Source organism: Bubalus kerabau, chromosome X (assembly GCF_029407905.1).
Source record: "Bubalus kerabau isolate K-KA32 ecotype Philippines breed swamp buffalo chromosome X, PCC_UOA_SB_1v2, whole genome shotgun sequence".
Lineage (NCBI taxonomy): Eukaryota > Metazoa > Chordata > Mammalia > Artiodactyla > Bovidae > Bubalus > Bubalus kerabau.
Window position 1 is genome coordinate 127,869,267 of NC_073647.1, and position 22,384 is coordinate 127,891,650.

The following is a 22,384-nucleotide window of genomic DNA, read 5'->3' on the forward strand; positions in this document are numbered from 1 at the left end:
GCTTCTGGATCTAGACCTAGATGTGGTTGCTGAGGAAGATGTGGACTCCGAGGAGGACTTAGTACTTCCAGTGGAACTTGATCTCGAGGATAATGGAGAATTATCACAGGAGCGAGATGGAGACTTTGAGCAGCTGAAGTGAGATCCGGCCTGAGATGGCGATCGGCTCCTGGTGCTGGACCTGTGGCAGTGACCAAGCCTTGGGCTGTGGCTCTGGTGTTCTTGACTCTGGGGAGGAGTTTCCTGGCTGCGGCCTTGGTGGAAATCTAGGAGGCAACCATGGCGTGCCATCTGCACCTGCAGAACATGGCCATCCAGCATAACCCCGTCTAGGGTGTCCATGGCCTCCTCGGCATGGTGCTTGTCGTGGAAGCAGACGAAGGCAAAGCCGCGGGACTCTTGAGTGAAGTGGTCCCGGGGGATGTACACATCGCCGATAGGCCCGTACTTCTCGAAGATGCACCTCAGGGTGCAGTGTGAGATGCGGTCAGTCAGGCTGTCCACCTTGAGGGAGATCAAGTCGCCCACGTTGGGAGGAGGACGACTGTAACTCATGACCTGTGCAAGCTAAGCAGAGAGCCCCCCGAACTGAATTCTGAGCTAGCTGCAGTCTACGAAGGCTGCAAGGACGAAGCAGGCACTAAGTTTGCCTTGGCTTTGTTCATCCTGAAGACTCTGCCTCTTTGCGTCAGTTGACCTCAGCCGGTGGCTGCTTAGAGACGCCCGAATGTTGAGCATTCGGTCCGCGCAGATTGTCTCCAGAGCTGAGACTGCTGGAGGAACAGCTCTGTACCAGTTTTCCTTTTTTTTAAAGTGAAAGTTCATGACTATAACATCATTTTATGACTTTTCCTGTATATGTCTAAACACGCAGTTTTAATTATGGGCAAAAGTATATGCATATAGATGTAATTATGTGACTAAGTACATGGCAGTGCTGATTCATGTATGCTAAAACCATTTGTTCACTTTGAAGACAGACACAAAGTTTCAAAACAGATCATGAACAGATAAGTTGATTCAGTAACACTAACAGGCAGGAGACCATGAGAGCCACCTACAGGGTATGAGTTCTAATCAGAAATTCAGTAGGAGAGCTCTTATTCTGCTTGAAAAAAAATAAAAAATAAAATGGGGAACACATGTATACCTGTGGCAGATTCATTTTGATATACAGCAAAACCAATACAATATTGTAAAGTTAAATAAAATAAAATTTTAAAAAAAAGAAATACAAAAAAAAAGTCAAAATTATGATCTGTCATTCCAAATTACATAATTGAATATAACTCGGATTACTAAAAGTTACTGTTTTCTTATTAATTAACTAGATATACTTTTTGATGGAGTAAATTCATTTGATATGACTTGCATTAAAATGCTTTTAGAATTAATTATATTTCATCAGATTGTTGGCAAGGCATCTTTTCTCATGAATCATGTCTATTAGGCTCTAATAAATGAGCTTGACAGTAATGGGGTAGAAAATAGTATTTTATTAATTATTTCTCACCTTCAGTGAGCATTATGTACTCTTTACAAGTGTCAAGGAGAGGGAAAATTTCCCCTCTATCCCTCTTGAGTTCTATTGGCTGGGTTGATAAGAAAATTCGCATACGGCAGATTAACAGGAGAAAAAGGAACACTTTAGTTCTTGTGCACAGAAGTCACACAGAAATGGCACCTAGGAAGTAGCCAAAGCAGGCAACTTTTATACTCTTTAGGTAAACAGTAAATTTATGAGGAATTGACAGGGCAAAGAATTTAGGCTTTGGGTGCTTAATTAGTGAGGACTTTAAACAGTGTGGGCTTGGGGTAGTCAATTAAAGAAGTAACAGTGTTTGTGTATACAGGCTTCTCAGCCAGAACTCCCTCTCTCTGGTGATAAGGGTATCCTTCAGCCTCTAGATGCAGGGAGATATTCATTTCCTGCTTTCAGAGAGAGAAAGAGAAATGTCTTAAGTGTCCCTTTTGTATTGGCCATTTCTTAAGTAAATGTAATTTAAAATAATCAATATGCTATTAAGGCATATGGGGCCCTGGGCCCCAACAAAAGTCACTGCATCTTCTGCATGTTATTAATTCCTATGTATGTGCTCTGGTTATCCACTACTACATAGCAACCTACATCAAAATTTAGTGGCTAAAATTTTATCATTATTTTATCTCATAATTCTAAGACAGTGAAATCCAGGCAATAGACTGTAGGACTCGTTTCTTCACTGTATCCACTGCATTAGCTAGGGTGATTGGGATGGCTCTCTTGGAACTACTGGGTGTTGGCTGGTTCCCATCCCCCATCCCCCCAGCCCCTTTATCAGAGCCTCTCCGTGTCATCTCGCAGATTTCTACTCTAGTTAGATTTCTTAATGGTCAGGTTTATAAGAGACCGTAGCAGAAGCACCAGTCCTCTTAAAGTCTGCTGCTGCTAAGTCGCTTCAGTTGTGTCCGACTCTGTGTGACCTCATAAGACGGCAGCCCACCAGGCTCCCCTGTCCCTGGGATTCTCCAGGCAAAAACACTGGAGTGGGTTGCCATTTCCTTCTCCAATGCATGAAAGTGAAAAGTGACAGTGAAGTCACTCAGTCGTGTCTGACTCCTAGCGATCCCATGGACTGCAGTCTACCAGGCTCCTCCGCCCATGGGATTTTCCAGGCAAGAGTACTGGAGTGGGGTGCCATTGCCTTCTCCATCTTAAAGTCTAGTACCAGGCCAATATATAGTATCAGTTCTGCATCTCTTCTATGAGATTCCATTGTCAAAGCAACCATGGGCCAGACTACGTTCAAAGGAAGGAAAAAAGAATCTCTCAATGAAAAAGTGTGAGGATTTGTGGTCATTTTTAATCTACCATAGTCAATTCCCTGGACAGATAATATCAACATTCTCACGTTAAAACGTACATCCTCCCCCTTTCAAGACCATTAAGCTCTTATTTTCTTATGATAACATGTGACCATCTCGGACTTTGCCATTTTAATTAGGTCTGGATATAGAAAACACTTCAGGTGTATTTCCTCAAGTTTTATTCCTCTTAAACAGAAGACCTGTGGGATAAAATGACAGGTTATCTACCCTTTTCACATCTAACATATAATACTGAGATGGGCATGAAACTGAAACTCTTAGTTGCTCAGTCATGTCTGACTCTTTGCAATCCCATGTACTGTAGCCTGCCAGGCTCCTTTGTCCATGGTATTCTCCAGGCAAGAATACTAGAGTGGATTGCCATTCCTTTCTCCAGGGAATCTTCCCAACCCAGGGATCAAACCCCAGTATCCTGCACTGGCAGAAGGATTCTTTACCATCTGAGCCACGAGGGAAGCCCTAAGATGGACATAGGATGGCCTTAGTTGACATTTCTATTCAAAAGGAGGAACAGTTCACAGTAATTCTAAAATTCTAATGGGCTTTCTATTCCAGTTTCTTGGTTTAGGGCCCAGGACCATTCCTGGGTCACCAGTTAGTCCTTTCATATCTTAGTTCAGCCTTCTGAGTCATCCTGCTGCTAAGTCACTTCAGTCATGTCCGACTCTGTGCGACCCCATAGACAGCAGCCCACCAGGCTCCTCTGTCCCTGGGATTCTCCAGGCAAGAATACTGGAGTGGGTTGGCATTTCCTTCTCCAATACATGCATGCATGCTAAATTGCTTCAGTGTGTCCGTCTGAGTCATCCTATCTTCCTTAAATGGTCTGTGTTTGTAGCTAAGTAGCTTTCTTAGTGTGTGCACAATGTTGAGGGTACCAAGTATTCTTTTCATTCTGAACTGCATCTGTCCCTTTTAGTCTTATCTCATGGTGCTTCTAACAAGCACAAAATTTCCCTCTCCCTTTCTCCCTCCCACCCCCCACTCTCTATTGGGCTTGCCTGAGATTCTTATTGGGTGTTCACTCTATTAAATAAAATCTACATTCGCATTTCTTTCTAAGATAAGACCTTATCTACCTTGGGCCACCTCTATCTGAGGCTAATGTAGGTGGCCTAGCAAACAGATTTGGAGAGGAATGCTCTAAAATCATTCTAAGATCTTAAACAAGGATTGTATAGCACCTTTACTTTACTTCTTTACCCTGAGACTACATTTTACTTTTCCAGGTTTTATTTTTTGCTCTGAGGTCATTGTTGAAATTTGATTCTTTTCTTAGCTTGGAAGTCTATCCTGGGCATTCTATGTTTTATGTACAGTCTTTTCTAAAACTGAATAATTCCTTCTTTAGTTTATCTCTTTCTTATAGTATCAGAGGCATTTAAAGAAGTTAATCATTTTTTTTTTTACTCTTTCTAGATATCTCCTTAGCCAGATTTATGAGTTTACTAGGTCCACTTGTCATTTTCCAAAATACTCCATGTGTTAGTTTTGCTAATCATTTTGCAGTAAATAACTTACAGTCTAGTCCTCCATGTATTCATTGACTTTCTTTGAGTTGTTTCAAAGTTTGACAGAATTATGTCATGGTCCACTGAGGGACACATAATATACATTTTTTTAGTTGTTTAAGCTCCTTTACCACTTTCTCAATAGAAAGGATTTTAGTTCTTAATTACTTCAGTTTCCTTAAGAGAAACTATTCCCAGGTAAAGGTGAATCGGTGGATGTGCTGTGATTAGTCCCTCACTCCTGTCTGACTCTTTGTGATCCTATGGACTGTAGCCTGCCAGGCCCCTCTGTCCATGGGGATCTCCAGGCAAGAATACTGGAGTGGGTTACCATGCCCTCCTCCAGGGGATCTTCCCAACCCAGGGATCGAACCCAGGTCTCCCACATTGCAGGCGGATTCTTTACCATCTGAGCCACCAGGGGAGCCCAAATTGATGCATCAGTTCAATTCAGTTCAGTCACTCAGTCGTGTTCAGCTCTTTGCGACCCCATGGACTGCAGCACACCAGGCCTCCCTGTCCATCACCAACTCCCAGAGTTTACCCAAACTCATGTCCATTGAGTCGGTGATGCCATCCAACCATCTCATCCTCTGTTGTCCACTTCTCCTCTTGCCCTCAATCTATCCCAGCATCAGGGTCTTTTCAAATGAGTCAATTCTTCGCATCAGTGGCCAAAGTATTGGAGTTTCAGCTTCAACATCAGTCCTTCCAATGAACATTCAGGACTGATCTCCTTTAGGATGGATTGGTTGGATCTCCCTGCAGTCCAAGGGACTCTCAAGAGTCTTCTCCAGCACCACAGTTCAAATACATCAATTCTTCGGCATTCAGTTTTCTTTAGAGTCCAACTCTCACATCCATGCATGACTACTGGAAAGACCATAGCCTTGATAGTTTGTCCCAATTAATAAAAATATGAGTGTACATGTCAGAAATGTTAAAAATTGTATGGACTTTTATCCATTTAAAGCAGCAGTCCCCAACCATTTTGGTATCAGGGACCGATTTCATGGAAGACAGTTTTTTCCACAGACCCGGGGTCAGGGGAATGGTTTTGGGATGATTCAAGTGCATTACATTTATTGTACACTTTATTTTTAGTCTAATGCAACTGCTGATCTAAGAGGAGGTACTAGTCTGAGGCCTGGAGGTTGGGAACCAGTGATTTAAAGGACTCTGCCTTTACATAAATTAGTTTTGTCAGAACGAGACATATATTCTTCATGAAAATTGGATCTGATTTATGTCAGAAAGGAGAGGATGCTGAACTAGTTTGGGGGGACTTAGATTCCTGTCCTGACTGGTTGGATCTCCTTGCAGCCCACCCTGAAAGAAATCAGTCCTGAATATTCATTGGAAGGACTGATGCTGAAGCTGAAGCTAAAATCCTTTGGCTACCTGATGCAAAGAACTGACTCATTGGAAAAGACCCTGATGCTGGGAAAGATTGAGGGCAGGAGGAGAAGGGGACGACAGAGGATGAGATGGTTGGATGGCATCACCGACTCAGTGGACATGGATTTGGGTGGACCCCGGGAGTTGGTGATGGACAGGGAGGCCTGGAGTTTTGCGGTTCATGGGATCGCAAAGTGTCGCACATGACTGAGCAACTGAACTGAACTGAACTGATACTTTATATTGCTATCAAAAACCTATCCGTAGGCTATAACTACTTTCAAAAAGAATTTGTTATTCAGATAAGATTGTTAGTTTGTTTTTGGAATTAGGCCTAAATAAATAAATATTTTAAAACCTAGAAAGAAAATACAGAGAAAATTCTTAAGATAGAAATATTAATGTTCACAATCACAGTAATTGATGCTGTATATTTAAACTGATACACTGTAATGGAAAAAACAGATCAGGTGGAGCTCAGATGATTCTGGTATAAACCGTAATTTCTGATTTGTCAGGGCAGGTAGAAAGGACTATGATTGGAAGATCAATATATAATAATAATTATTATTATTATGTTAATAATACTACTCAGAAACTGTGTTGAGACAAATTAAGTAGCTATGTAGTTTGAAAGTCAGAGTGTTAAGTTAGGTGTATGATAAAAGCAGTATACGCTGGTAGAATGAGAGAGGGTGATATGAAGTCAAGTTAGAGCTATGAGGTATTGGTGATTGTTTGAACAGGAAGCATATTGTCTTCTAAGAGCTTCAGTAGCAGGAATTAGGGATTCCATTCTCAGGAAAAATGGTAGATTATAATGTCATAATAGGCCTAGAACTAAGACATTAAGGCATTTACTTGTCTTGTTGCTGTTCAGTTGCTAAGTCATGTCCAACACTGTGACCGTTTTGGACTCATTATAATCATTTTCTGGGTACAGGATGGATCCTAGATAAGACATTGTCCTAGTTTTCTTTTGCTGCATAAGAAATTAGTACAAATGTAGTGGCTTAAAACAACACCCCTTTAATAGCTCACAGTTCTGTAGGTTGGGATACTGCCATGGAGTCGCTTGGTTCTCTGTTCAAGGTCTTAAAGGTCTGAAATCAGCATTTAAATACTTGCAAGATAATTCTAACATCTAACTCATCCTGATTTGGCATCATTTGTCATTTCTTATTCAAGTTGTTATGTATCAAGTTGTTATGGTATGAGTAGTGATATTTTGTTGTTTTTTGGACATTTTGGCTATTATGTTAGGATACTTTGGTCCCTATTTAAAGTTTTTTTGGTTTGTTTTGTTTTCATTTTAGCAGGTCTTTCATTTTTATAGGTTTGGCACATAGTTTGTCAACTTTTGTGGACCATGGTTCCATGACAGTCTAATTTTCAGAACCTTTATGGTACCTTTTGTGTTGTGCAGGTGGAGCTACTTCTGGTCCTTCCTCATGCTGCTTATGGGGTCGGAAGCAGCTTCCCCAGGATAGGGCACTTGGTGCTACTGGTTGGGGAAGGGAATCTCTGGACCACTCGATGAAGAGTACTTCCTGTGCCAGGCACTTGTGACAGGTTCTCCTTTGACTGTAGAGAATGAAGGGTACTTACCAGGTTGAAAACTTTCTGTGGAGGTACCAGAAAGTTGCCTAATGTCTCTGGATAGGGGAGAGGAGTCTCAGGCCCTTCTGAGTAGGAGAGCATTTTCCAAGTGTGAGCTTTTTCTGGTGGGGTCACTTTTTCTGCCTAAGGAGCCACTGGTGTGTATGGGTGGTGAAGGGGAATCTCAGGCCAAGTGGGGAGAAAATCACTTTATCTGGGTATTTATTGTCAGCAGGGATTTCAGTTGTTCCCTCTTTTAGGTTCTGCAGTGCTCATTTGGTATTTGTGGGATTCCTATTTGATGTGATGGAGGAAGAGCCCATTTGAGTCACTTCCTGTTACTAAGTTTAGAGGGAATGCTGGGTTGAGGTCACATTTCTTCTTGGTAGAGGTCATAAGGTGCCCTGATATGAAATTGCTCAGTCATTCTAAGGGTCCCTAGCCAATTCACCTTCTTCTTTAGACCTTTCAGAGCTCATATTTGGTTGTCTTATATTGTTTCCAGGATATATAGTTGGGCTTATAAATGGGGAGCAGGGCAAGAGGAGCATAAACCATCTTATATGGATTAGAAGTCTTCTCTGTGACTTTTAAGTGCTCACCTGATTGGAACATGCTCACTCTGGATAATTTCCCAATCAACTGTGCTGTTTATCATAATCTAATAATGGGAACGATATTCTATCACATTTACAGGTCTCATACTCAAGGAGAGGGGCTACTACGAGGATCATTAGGCGTCATCTTAGAATTCTGTCAACCACAGAAGGTATATGTGAATGTACTGAAGCATTAATTAAGCAATTACCATCCTTTGGAAGACTGGAACCTGTTAGGATAGTATGAAAACCAAGTACTGTTATAATTATTCTACTCACAGTAGAAGAAGTACACCTGGTATCAGAAATGCTTAATAAAAATCAGAACATTCAAACAAATTTCAGTATTAGTTAATGTCAGTTTCAGAGGTTTGACCTAAATCTTCATGTATGGCCATGTAGATATCTTCTGTGTGAAAAATATGCTGGCTGAAAGGTGAATTTAAAAACTTCACCACCACTCCCCATTTATATTTTGTAGTTATGTGCAAATACCGTGGCCACGAGCAAGTCACATAGAAAATAAAGGTCAGTGATGTTTCTGACTTTAAATTTTTAGAGCAGCTTTATCGTAACACTACCTGCATTTGAACAGGTTGCACATTGTACAAAGTGATGATTGTTGCTATAGGTTGTAATATTATATACTCTCACCAGGATGGAAAATGTTAAGGAAAAATTTTTGTACTGGCCAATAGGGTCTTTTCCAATAGTCAGTTCTTCCCATCAGATAGCCAAAGTATTGGAGCTTCAGCTTCAGCATCAGTCTTTCAGGTTAGATTTGGCTAATGTGAACTACTGACAAAAAGATTAGAAGTCAGGAGGAAAGAAGGTAAGTGTATTCAGTTCTATGATGCACCCTCTCCAAAACTTTGGATTGGCAGTGGCTGCCATTTTCTCACTTTATAGCTCTTGTTGGGTGGACTTCTACTACAACTCTTAAGACATTTGGGATTGCAGGAACTACTATCTCTCTGCTGCTGCTGCTGCTGCTGCTAAGTCGCTTCAGTTGTGTCCGACACTATGTGACCCCATAGATGGCAGCCCACCAGGCTCCCCCATCCCTGGGTGCCGGGAGCCAACACAGGAGATCCCACCCATGACAAGGTCATGTGGAAGAGACCTGACAGGCAAGGCGGATCAGGACTCAAGGGACTCCCTGGACCTGCTTGAACATCTACCCCGAAACCAAAGTCTGTCTGTCTACTGTTTACTATATTATGCCTTTCACCAACTCTTCTGACATTAACAGGGGGCTATTCCCGACTACCTTTCTCTGGAGAAAATCAACTTAGGGCTCTAAGTTGATAAGTCTCCTGGGCATGAAAGGAATATTTCTATTCTAACCCCTCTGTTGGCATTCTAGCTTGCTTGACAGGTTTATCCATACCCTTGCAACTAACGCATATAATTGCTCACAACTCCCCAACCATGAAAGGCACGGGAAGCCTAAACATTCTAAAAGTCCTAATGAACATAGAGCCCTTTGAGAGATAAAAAATTATTAAAATAGTACTGGTAAAGGGCTTCATTATTGGGCCAATGCTTGCTGCCAAGTTCCCATATCCTTTATCCACTGTGCACCTGAGAGTACATTAGTTAATGTAGTTAAGATGTAAAAAAACAAAAAAAAAACAAACAAAAAAAAAACAAGTAGTAGCCTTGGTATTAACCACATCAGACCTTTGAGCTAATAAGTTCTTCCTTTGTTGTGATCCACTACACCTTTGCTCCGTGAGAATGTAACTTTAGTACTCTCTGAGGCTGGGGAAAAAACAACAACAACAACAACAACAAAACACTTTAAGAAAAAACAAGTTTTCTAGCTGATCAACCTTTATCAAAAAAGAGTCATGAAATGTTAACAGACCACAGGGCCAGAGATAACATAAGACCTTTGTTTATGAAAAAGGTGTACAAAAAATGTCCTGGTTTCGATAAAGGTAAAATTGATGAAATGTTGAGCTGACTCTGTATCTTTCACTTTGAAAAATGTGTAACTCGGAGTATAAAAGTTCCTTTTAAAAATAAAGCTGCGGATCCCACTTCACCAGAGCTTTGGTCTCCATGTCTTTCTTTCTCCCTCTCTTTCTCCCTTTTTTCAGGCTGAGTCCCTAGAGCACAGAGGCCCTCTGAGTTCACTTTTTGGCCTGGGCTTCTAAGACCTGATCGGGAAAGCGCTCTGCGTCTTCACCCCACCGAGAGGGCACCTGAGGCCTCTGTGAATAGAACGGGTCCCATGCCAGGGGCTTTATTGGCTTTCTGTGTAAACCAAAAAATATCAGCCTCTTTCTCTCTTCCTTATTCTTTATCTTTATTTTTTATTTTTATTTTTGACCCCAGACCACCAGGTCCTAGTCCATTATAAGACCCGTGTCATCTCTCTCACCGATGCCGTCCATCCTGAGAGTTCCCCTAGATCCTGCTGGGGCTGGACCCTGACACCTGGGATTCTCCAGGCAAGAACACTGGAGTGGGTTGCCATTTCCCTCTCCAATGCATGAAAGTGAAAAGTGAAAGTGAAGTCGCTCAGTCGTGTCCGACTCTTAGCGACCCCATGGACTGCAGCCCACCAGGCTCCTCCATCCATGGGGTTTTCCAGGCAAGAGTACTGGAGTGGGGTGCCATTGCCTTCTCCTCTATGCCCCTTCAAACCTAGTGGTTCTAATACTTGCTTCTCAGTTGCTAGCCTATGGGTACTTCATCATCTCTTGGTTTCTCTTCATTATTTACACATTTTAGTCTCCTCATTAAATGATATTCCATCACTCTTTTAAAGTGTGCCATCAGCTTTTGGCTAGGACTCTAATACATTGGTAGTGGGGAATAGAATGAACTTTTAGTATTGGGGAGGGTGGGACAAACTGCTGGAGAAGGGATAAATGGAAGAGATAAACTGGATAAAAGGGATAAACTGGAAGAGAAGGGTTTCAAAGCTTTTTATGGCATTCTATGAATATAACATGACTTTTGTATGTGAATGACTCTAATACAGTCTTAAATTGCTTAATTATTTACTTGTGTTCCTGTTTCTTTGCATGCACAACCAGGATTGAACAGGGCTAAGAGATATCTGGGATTTACATGACTAGAAGATACTACTAGGATCTGTCGAGATTGATTATATCATATTAGAACATTTCTCTCATGGCACCAGGAATATCCCAACCCAGTGCACATACTAAGTTTCTATTGAAATTCAGTGCACTGCTATGGTGTGAAACTCATTTTTATTGTCAGATAGGATAACACTGTTTGACTTTTTGATGTTTCCTTTTATTATGAAACAAAAATTGGGGAAAGCCCAATAATTTCTTCAGGAACAAGTAATTCAGTTCAGATTGTTACATATAGATTCAGATTGTTAAACATAAATAACTCTAAAAGTGGACATGACACAGCTGACAGTTGTCCATCACTGTAACACTTTATATATCTGAGAATTCAGATCTCACATAAAATTATCTGCCTCAAAGTGATCCACTACTGGCCCACGACAAATAGGGCAGTTTGAATGTTCTTCCAGCCATTGATCAATGCACTGATTATGGTATTCATGGGTGCATGGTAGGATGCGTAGCATGTTGCCTGTGGTGTATTCTGTAAGGCAAATAGTACAGATTTTACCTGCATCTTTCTCTTCAAAAAATCTTAAAGGCAAGTTGTTAATCTGCAGTTTTGTAAGGCCTGCAGTTTGGTGTGGGTCTGCTTCTAATAAGAAAAATTGGTCCATATTAAGGGAAGACCCAGAGTCACTATTGTCAACTGTTATTGGGGACATTCGTCCACCTTCTTGGCTGGTCTCTGGTAAGCCTGTTGATGAGCTTCTTTCTTCACTGTTTTCAACCATCAACATCAGTGTGCCAAATTCTGAATCTTCATCACTTAAGCCAAAATTATACACAGGATTAAATATGGAAGTAGAAAGATAATAGGGGCTTGAAAGTGACACCAGTGTTAAACGTGAATCAAAATTATAGCTAGCATTTGGAGCAGAACCAGGTATACTATCACTACCACTAGGTCCATGTCTTTCATTTGGTGACTCTGCCCTTTCCATGTTTTCACTTAGAGGTGAGATATAATACTCTAAATTACTGTCACTGTCCATAAGATTACTTGAGTTACTAAATCCTGTCATTGTCTGACATAAAATAGTCTGAGTTGGAACAGACATTGTATCACTTAAGCTAGTATTTAAAATTCTATGAACGGGATTGCTGATGGTATTGGCATAAGCACTCTCATCAGCCTCGTCAGAATCTGAAGACATAGGCTTCAGTTCTTCTTGCTCACTTTCTGAAGTGGTAGTGTTGTTTGGTGAGCCAGATGTTAACTGAGTTCTACTAATTCTGCTGTCTCTCTGAGAACATGCTTGACAATGAACTTGTTCCACTTCAAAATTGAAAGGTGTGGTTGGATTTGTTTCCCTCACTTCCCAAGATTCACTACTGCACGTTGTATCTGAATAACATTCTCCATGAACAGCATTACTAGCTTCAGAAGTTTCAAAAAGACCCCTATTTTGCAACTCATGTCCAGGCATTTGCTGTCTCAATGTTTCTTCATGCCCAGTTCTAGAAAAGTTATCATTCTCACTTATGAGAGGTTGTTTAAAAGTCTGAGATGGTGTATCTTCATTAATTCTTTGAAAAAATTCCCACAGTGTATGTGGAGGTGACCAGTTGTCAGTCCTTGGTCTGGTTCTCCGAGAGACTGGGCTCCAACTTCTTAGTCTTCTCTGACTTCTAGTCGGTGGGACTTCCATTAATGTTTCCATTGTATCATGTTCTGATGCAGATGCTGTTGTAAATAGTGACTCAGATTGTGGATTTTCCACTTGCCTTTGGCTGTCTTCTGTATCTTCTCTTCTGGGAAGCTCTGCAGATGCTACATATTCATTTTCTGGATTTGAGTTTTCATCATCACACTCAAGATTACTCTCTAAGCCAAATCTGAGCTCATCACTGTTAGCACTAATTTCGCTCTCTTCTCTCCAAGACTGATTTTCTTTTTGTTCACTTGTCACATTTTCAGTTTGTCCGAAAGTGGTAAGCCGGTCTAGAAGAGAGTTCTCACTGGATTCATTATCTGAAGCATCTCCTCTATCTGTTAATTTAAAAAATGGGGGAGGGGCCATAAAAGAACTACCAAAATTGGAACTATCATAAAATAGCACTCTGAAACTGTTTAAAAAGTAAACAAAAATGAGAACTTAAATACTCAGATGTTTTCAACTGATTTCACATTTACTTTATAAGTTATACTTTAAAAGTTAATTATCTTTAACTTTAAAGTTAATACTTTAAAAGCTTTATTATCTAGATTTATAAGCAAAGGCAGGGAAGTTTCAATTCCATCTGAAAAAGAGTACACTAATCCTAGATAAATTTAGAGAGGTTTTTACAAAGGGTATCTGAAGGAAGTCTGTTTTTCAATATTTCGTCATATACACAGCCCTGTATACCACTGTGGGAGGAATGTCAAGAGACAACATTTTTTTTCAGTCCACTGTCAAAACACCAAAGCAGTTAAACCAGGTAAACACCAGTTAAGGTACAGTGCTAGTATTTTAAATCAGTTGATATTATTGTCTAATTCTCATTAGTCTCCAATATTACTGCTCCTAGGCTGTTATATGCTTTTGATACTATATAAGTTGTTTTAAAATATAAGATTATTGCCCAAATATAAACAAAGTTTATAGGATTAAAAGTATTTGAATTTTGAATACTTCTTAATATTACCAAGGTTTTTAATTGGCATTAAGCTGAAAGTCAGATCAAATGAATAGACTGAACCTAGCATGGCACATATAAGACCATATTCAAGAACCAAAGTATTATAGTATCCTCTTCATTCGATAGTAAAATCCTCTATTTTACACTGGGAGAGAAGGCACCAGATTTGAGGTTCAGCAGGGTTTCTCAGCCTTAGAACTATTTACATTTTGGCACTGGGCAATTCTTATTTTGGGGAGCTACCATGTGCATTGTGTCGTATTTGGCAGCATCCCTGGCCTCTGCCCAGTAGATGCTAGTAGCACCCATGCCTCCCTCTGTGACAACCAAAAATGTCTCCAGCTATTGTCAAATGTCCCTTGGGGTCGAGGAGAGCAAAACTGTCCCTAGTTGAGAACTACTTGATTAAAATATAAAATATTTCTTTTTGCTATTTTTTTACATGTCTGTATAGATAGAGAGGGCCTCCCTCATAACTCAGTTGGTAAAGGATCTGCTTGCAATGCAGGGGACCCCAGTTGGATTCCTGAATCGGGGAGATCTGCTGGAGAAGGGATAGGCTACCCACTTCAGTATTCTTGGGCTTCCCTTGTGGTTCCGTTGGTAAAGAATCCACCTGCAAAGTGGGAGACCTGGGTTCCATCCCTGGGTTGGGAAGATCCCCTCCATTCCAGTATTCTGACTTGGATATTTCTATGGACTGTATATTCCGTGGGGTTGCAAAGAGTCTGACAGGACTGAGTGACTTTCACTTTCATAGATAGAGAAAATAATTCGGGACATAGGAGGAACTTTCCATTGAGGTACAAAACCAACCAACAAACAAAAACCAATGGTCTACTTCACACTGTTTCCCAATTAAAACAATCCAAATGTGAATCAGGGAAAAAAACCTACCCTAGCATTCTCACTGTAAACCAAGTAAATGTCAGTTCTTTTTTATGAGAAGTTCCTTACCAAATAATGTATGCCACTTCTGTATAATTAACTATTTACTATTATGAAGTGATTATTTAATACTATGAAGTTGCTTTCTCATCCCATCCTATTCCCCCCAAAGAGAAATATACCTGTACTTTCATCTGAGTTTTGTGGTAGGTTTTCTTTCATTAAGTGAAGCCTCCTCCACAACTCTTCTTCGGTACTTTCACCTAGGGGGCTGAACAAATAGTTGTCCATAAGTATGTAATCTTCTTCACTCAGATCAGTTACGAATGGGATGTAATCATCTTCTCGAGCCAATCGGTCCTTCTGACCTCTGTGTCGGACCGAAACTCTGTCTTCTTCATCGTCGGAATCTGAGCTTTCCATCTCGATGAACAACTGGAAAATTATCTGAATTTCATGACACACTGCTGGAACGCAAAAGCCGCTGTCAGGTAGTCTTCAGCTTCTGCTTCCGCCTGGGAGTCACCGGAACACCCTCAGTCGGATAACCGTCTGCCTAGGTTCCCTGCGCTCCACTACTCCGCTATTGCAGCTCAGCTCTGTAGCCTCTGGTGAGGTAATAATTGAGATCCGCCTCTACCTCATAACTTGCTTAGGCGTTGCCTAGGCATCCACTGTCTTCCTTACGTAACTGAGTAGGGACTGGATTCAGGTTGGGTTACATTTCATTCAAAAGCAGCCAATATTTCTGAGGGTTTATAATGTACCAAGCACCATCCTTCACCGTCCGCCCCACCACCACCACCTCCACCCTTCCCCCGCCCCCTGCAGACTATTCTCAGGCTTTCAGAAAGGTTTTTCATTCGCTACATTTAATATAACAACCTGCTTCAAAATGCCATGCCAAAGTCAGCCTCATTAAATGTAGCATTTCTCATTTTCAGGGACCGAGGGACCGCTGCCTTTTCTCCTCGTGAATTCCTCAGATCGTAGACTCTCAATAAGAAAGTAGTTCACAGTTTTTGATAATTCCCCAGGGTCTTAGTTGAATCTCTTCAGTGTGTCCTCTCCCTTTTAACTCTTAATGGCTTCGTCTTGATTATAGGACCCCTCAATCCTGTTTCAAACAAACAGAAAACACCAAAACCCGGGCAGGCTTTTCTGCTCATCCAGGGAATTTCTTCTCCACAAAAGCATTTGGTTTCGTTTTTGTCCTTGTGTCTCTTGCAAACGAAACTAGTCAGAATATCACAGGAACTTTAAAAAATGGATCCGTAATATTTATTTTACCTATGGTAATGAGTACCAACCTTGCTGATTTTGTTCCATGTGTCTTAGTGCAACCCGGATGGCTGTATTTATTGGTGAAAATAAACTAATGCTTATTTGTAATGCTACCTGAAGGAGACCTCTACGATTTTCTGGACTCGTCAATACTACCAGCCCCACTTGACACGTGTTTGAGAGTTTTTCATTCAAATTATTCATGTAAAGACAAGATTTGGCCACTGAATTTGAGATTATTTAATTTGACTTATTTAATAATTAATCCATACAACATAAACTGGGTCAGTTATTGTCCTAGCCCTAGAGCTATGTCAATTGTTGAAGTGGTTTATATTCCCAAGTGATTCACACCAAGTGAGGCAAACACCATCTAGAAACTATCAAAATACAGTATATTTTAGAATAGGTTTATATATGTTTTATTGTGTTAGTACAGAGAATTATGCAACAGTTATTTAATGGGAGTTGGGAAATGTTTCACAGAGGTATTATATTTAAATCTGAATCTTTAAATATAGATATTAGTTTCTATAGATGGAAAATGGCAGTTATGTGTTGGTAGAGAAAAGCTCTGTCAGAAAAAGTAGACTTGAAAGACCTTGGCTTATTTGGGCAACTGTGGCCACAATTTTGGAGTAGGTGTGGAAACATGAAATTAATCTCAGAAAAAGTAACTGGCACAAACCATAAATTGAATTTTGAGTTTTTTGAGTGTAAGAAATAGGATACTGATTAAGACGTTTTGGTATATTTTGGGAACAAGCAGCGAATTTTATTTTTGCCTGCTTAGTGTCCCCGTAACATACTTGTGCTGATAGCATCCTGATTTTCATGGTGGAAAAACTCATTCTACAGTCTTAGTCCAGTTGGTTTAAGTTTAGCTCAATTCACTACCATGGCTAAAGGAAAGGACATATGATGCAGCCATGTCTCAAATTGGCTATGGTAATTGGTCAAAACATGAGCATGTGAACAAAAGTACATTTAAGAGCTAAATCTGAAATGTTAGCTAGAATTATTGAAGATGATAAATTCTTTTCCACTGGGGCTACTAAGCTGGTGAGATATAAACCTAAAGATGCTTGTGACTATGCTTTATCCCAAGAATGAGGAAAATTGACATTAAGAGACAGAGGAAAACAAAGATGGAGAAACAACGAGATATTTGAGAAAAAAAAAATTGAGAAGTACCTGAAGCTAGATGTGCCTTAGGAATTTTAGACCTTTAAAACCATGTATTTCATTTGAAAACTATAAGATTATGATTGGAAGGCTCCTAATAATTGTCATAGGAGAGTAATATGATTAGTGATGATGTAGGAGTAGTTGTTAAGTCGCTCAGTTGTGTCCAGCTCTTTGTGGCCTCAAGGACTGCAGCATGCCAGGCTTTCCTGTCCTTTACCATCTACCAGAGCTTGCTTAAATTCATATCCATTGAGTTGATGATATAGTTAGATGTCAAAAAGTAATTTGATAGAGGGGAGGTGGTCAGGGAATGAGTGAAATAGGTGTGGGAGATTAAGTGGTACAAACTTCCAGTTGCGATATAAAGAGTCAAAGGGATGAAATGTACAGTATGGAGAATATAGTCATTAGTAATATAATATTTTTGTAGGATGACAGATGGTAACTAGGCTTGTGCTCATTTTATACTGTACAGAAATATCTAATCTATGTTGTGCACCAGAGGCAAACAGTGTTGTAGGCCAAGTATATTTCAAAAGACAGACAAACTCATAGAAAAAGAGATAAGATTTGTGGTTACCAGAGGTTCAAGGTGGGGTGGGGCAGGGTTTGGAGGAAGGAGGTCAAAGGGTACATACTTCTAGTTAGAGGATAAATAAGTACAGGAATGTAACGTGCAACATGATTAATATAATTAAAACTGCTATGTTGTCTATGAAAGTTGTTAGGAATAAATCCTAAGAGTTCTCATCACAAGAAAAATATTATTTCTCTTTTATTTTCTATCTATATGAGGTGATAGATGGTTTACTAAACTTATCATGGTTAGCATTTCACAATGTATGTAAGTGTAGGGGAACACTTGCCATCTCAAAATGTTTCTTTGGCATGTAGATTATTTCAAGCTGGGAAAAAATAAAAAATCTAGGCCCAAAGTCTCAGGAAGACACTTTGGCCTTGCTCCTAACTGCCTAGAAAGTTTAGATAAAGGGCCTATTCCCCAATAGAGCGACCACCAGAGATATCTACAAAGAATATGGCTAGTTGTGGCGGGCAAAACACAGCAGGGCCTAGAGAGCTAAGACCGTTCTGTGTCCTATTGTCTACAAGGCCCATTTACCAAACATTTCCTTTTCCATCTTCATATGAACCACTTTGCTCTCCTTTGAAGTCTCAAATACTATCCATGACATCCTCTTTTGTCTTTAGTTAAAGATGGTATTTAAGGTGAGGGTTTCAGCCATTTGGGTTTTTCAGATTTCCTGGGTCTTTCTCATTTGTTCATGTTATTAAACTTTGATTTTTTTCTAGTTTTGTCTCATGCCAATTTAATTCTTAGAGCAGCCAGATGAATCTAGACGGGTAAAGGAAAATTTCTTACTGCCCAACATAAGTCAAATCATTATGCTGTGTGCCTCAAACTTAGTGTTAAATGTCAATTATATCTCCAAAATCTGTAGAAAAAAATAAATAATTTATAATTAAGTTACCATGTAAAATTTATTTGCTTTTGTCCAGTCTATAAGAGTAGTATGTTCATATAATTTCAATTTAATTGGATTTAGTTTTTATGAAAAATTCAGAAAACAATATTTTTGTCATCATTTGTTTAATAAGTATTTATTAGGCATTGAAATTGTGTAAAGTTGAAAGAAATGAGCAATCATTTTCAATTGATTATGAGTGAAATGTAGTAATGACATATCAATATAATGTTAATATTGTGGATAAATTTCCTACATCTTTGTGCCTTGAGATCCTTTCAAAAATGCCCTTACATTTGCACATGTTTCATTTATTATACAATGTATTCTGATACCTTGGCCCAGTAATACTCATTTAATTCCTACATTAGGAAAAAGTATCCTGAGATGAAAAATTACTGAACATTTGGTTTATACAAAGAAACAGAATGGTCCTGGTGGGAACTAAAATGTCTTTCACTGATACCTTAATGAAGAGTGAGATAATGTTATGTGACCAGTTAGCTTCCTAGAGGGATTTTTAGGATGCCTAAGTCAAGAGATATCTTGAGTAATAGGCAAGTTTGGTCTTGGAGTACAAAATAAAGCAGAGGAAAGGCTAACAGAGTTTTGAAGAGAACACACTGCTCACAGCAAACACCCTCTTCCAACAACACAAGAAATGACTCTACACATGGACATCACCAGATGGTCAATACAGAAATCAGATAGATTATATTCTTTGCAGCCAAAGATGGAGAAGCTCTATACAGTCAGCAAAAACAAGACCAGGAGCTGACTGTGGCTCAGATCATGAAATGCTCATTGCAAAATTCAGACTTAAATTGAAGAAAGTAGGGAAAACTACAGAGAAGGCAATGGCACCCCACTCCAGTCCTCTTGCCTGGAAAATCCCATGGATGGAGGAGCCTGGTAGGCTGCAGTCCATGGGGTCGCTAAGAGTCAGACAAGACTGAGTGACTTCACTTTCACTTTTCTCTTTCCTGCATTGGAGAAGGAAATGGCAACTCACTCCAGTATTCTTGCCTGGAGAATCCCAGGGATGGGGGAGCCTGGTGGGCTGCCATCTATGGGGTTGCACAGAGTCGGACACGACTGAAGCGACTTAGCAGCAGCAGCAGCAGCAGGGAAAACTACTAGACCATTCAGGAGTGAAAGTGAAAGTGAAAGTCACTCAGCTGTGTCCAACTCTTTGTGACCCCATCAGAATACTGCAGTGGATTGCCTTTCCCTTTTCCAGGGGATCTTCCCAACCCAGGGATTGAACCCAGGTCTTCCACATTGCAGATGAATTCTTTACCAACTGAGCCAGAAGGGACGCCCAAGAATAATGGAGTGGGAATGAAGAAGCCTATCCCTTCTCCAGCAGATGTTCCTGACCCAGGAATCAAATCAGAGTCTCCTGCATTGCAGGCGAATTCTTTACCAACTAAGCCATCAGGGAAGCCCAACCATTCAGGTATGGCCTAAATCAAATCCCTTATATTTACGGAGTGGAAACGACAAACAGATTCAAGGGATTAGATCAGATAGAGTGCCTGAAGAACTGTGGACAGAGGTTCATGACATTGTACCGGAGGCAGTAATCAAGACCATCACCAAGAAAAAGAAATACAAAAAGACAAAATAATTGTCTGACAAGGCCTTACAAATAGCTGAGAAAAAAGAGAAGCAAAAGGCTAAGGAGAAAAGGAAACATATACCCATCTGAATGCAGAGTTCCTAAGAATAGCACGGAGAGATAAGAAAACCTTCCTCAGTGATCAGTGCGAAGAAATAGAGGAAAACAATAGAATGGGAAAGACTATAGATCTCTTCAAGAAAATTAGAAATACCAAGGGAACATTACATGCAAAGATGGGCACAATAAAGGACAGAAACTGTATGGACCTAATAGAAGCAAAAGATATTAAGAAAATGTGGCAAGAATACACAGAAGAACTATACAAAAAAGATCTTCATGAACCAGATGACCAGGATCAAGTGGGCCTTAGGAAGCATCACTACAAACCAAGCTAGTGGAGGTAATGGAATTCCAGTTGAGCTATTTCAAATCCTAAAAGATGATGCTGTGAAAGTGCTGCACTCAATATGCCAGCAAATCTGGAAAACACGCCAGTGGCCACAGGACTGGAAAAAGTAATTTTTCTTTCCAATCCCAAAGAAAGACAATGCCAAAGAATGTTCAAACTACCACACAGTTGTACTCATCTCACATATTAGCAAAGTAATGCTCAAAATTCTCCTAGCCAGGCTTCAGTAGTACTTGAACTGAGACCTTTCAGGTGTTCAAGCTGGATTTAGAAAAGACAGAGGAACCAGAGATCAAATTGCCAACATTTGTTGGATCATCGAAAAAGCAAGAGAGTTTCAGAAAAATACCTACTTCTGCATCATTCACTAAAGCCTTTGACTATGTAGATCACAATAAACTGTGGAAAATTCTTCAAGAGATGGGTAGACCACCTGACCTGCCTACTGAGAAATCTGTATGCAGGTCAAGAAAGAACAGAATCAGACATGAAACAATGGACTGGTTCAAAATTGGGGAAGGAGTACGTCAAGGCTGTGTATTGTCACCCTGTTTAGTTAACTTCTATGCAGAGTACATCACGTGAAATTGTGGGCTGGATGAAGCATAAGCTGGAATCAAGATTTCTGGGAGAAATATCAGTAACCTCAGGTATGCAGATAACACTACCCTTAAGGCAGAAATAGAAGAGGAACTGAAGAGCCTGTTGTTGAAATTGCAAGAGGAGAATGAAAAAGCTGGCTTAAAACTCAGCATTAAAAAAAAGAAGATCATGGCATCTGGTCCCATCACTTCATGGCAAATAGATGGAGAAACAATGGAAGCATTGAGAGGGTTTATTTTCTTTGGCTCCAAAATCACTGCAGATGTTGACTGCAGCCATGAAATTAAAAGATGCTTGCTCCTTGGAAGAAAATCTATGACCAAACTAGACACCATATTAAAAAGCAGAGACATTACTTTGCTGACAAAGGTCCGTTTAGTCAAAGCTATCATTTTTCCAGTAGTCATGTATGGGTGTGAGAGTGGGATCATAAAGAAAGCCGAGCACCAAAGAATTGATGCTTTTGAACTGTGGTGTTGTTGAAGACTCTTGAGAGTCCCATGGACTGCAAAGAGACCAAACCAATCATTTCTGAAGGAAATCAGTCCTAAATATTCATTGGAAGGACTGATGCTGAAGCTGAAATTCTTTGGCCACCTTATGCGAAGAACTGACTCATTGGAAAAGACCCTGGTGCTGGGAAATATTGAAGGTGGGAGGAGAAGGGAACGATAGAGGATGAAATGGTTGGATGGCATTACTGACTTGATGGACATGAAAGTGAGCAAGCTCAGGGAGTTGGTGATGGACAGGGAAGCCTGGCGTGCTACAGTCCATGGGGTCGCAAAGAGTTGGACACAACTGAGTGACTAAACTGAACTGAACTGAGTTTAGCGATCTTAATTTGCATGCTAGGTGTGTAGTTATGTGTGTGTGTGGGGGGGGTGGGTGTGTGGGTGGGTGGGTGTGTGTGTGTGCATGCCAAAGCCTTTGACTGTGTGGATCACAATAAACTGTGGACAATTCTGAAAGAGATGGGAATACCAGACCATCTAACCTGCCTCTTGAGAAACCTATATGCAGGTCAGGAAGCAACAGTTAAAACTGGACATGGAACAACAGACTGTGTCCAAATAGGAAAAGCAGTATGTCAAGGCTGTATATTGTCACCCTGCTTATTTAACTTCTATGCAGAGTACATCATGAGAAACGCTGGGCTGGAAGAAGCACAAACTGGAATCAAGATTG

The 22,384-nt window shown here is 40.3% G+C and overlaps 2 protein-coding genes across 6 annotated transcripts in view; one reads left to right on the forward strand and one right to left on the reverse strand.

The window, feature by feature from the left end:
* DMD (dystrophin) overlaps positions 1-22,384 on the forward strand; it is a 2,389,494-nt gene that overhangs the window by 1,214,930 nt on the left and 1,152,180 nt on the right. The window lies entirely within an intron of this gene.
* LOC129639377 (E3 ubiquitin-protein ligase RLIM-like) lies at positions 11,427-15,083 on the reverse strand. Its single transcript, XM_055564504.1, has 2 exons — positions 14,787-15,083; positions 11,427-13,084 (listed from the first exon to the last, which is right to left on the reverse strand). The coding sequence occupies exons 1-2, from the start codon at positions 15,025-15,027 to the stop codon at positions 11,427-11,429; spliced, it is 1,899 nt and encodes a 632-aa protein (XP_055420479.1). The 5' UTR covers positions 15,028-15,083.

Bases quoted from the DNA above. Each gene is read 5' to 3' on its own strand.
- LOC129639377 (XM_055564504.1), bottom strand. From the start codon at position 15,027: ATGGAAAGCTCAGATTCCGACGATGAAGAAGACAGAGTTTCGGTCCGA. The intron at 13,085-14,786 runs GTATATTTCTCT...TTAAATTAACAG, and splicing joins AAACTCAGATGAAAGTACAG to ATAGAGGAGATGCTTCAGAT.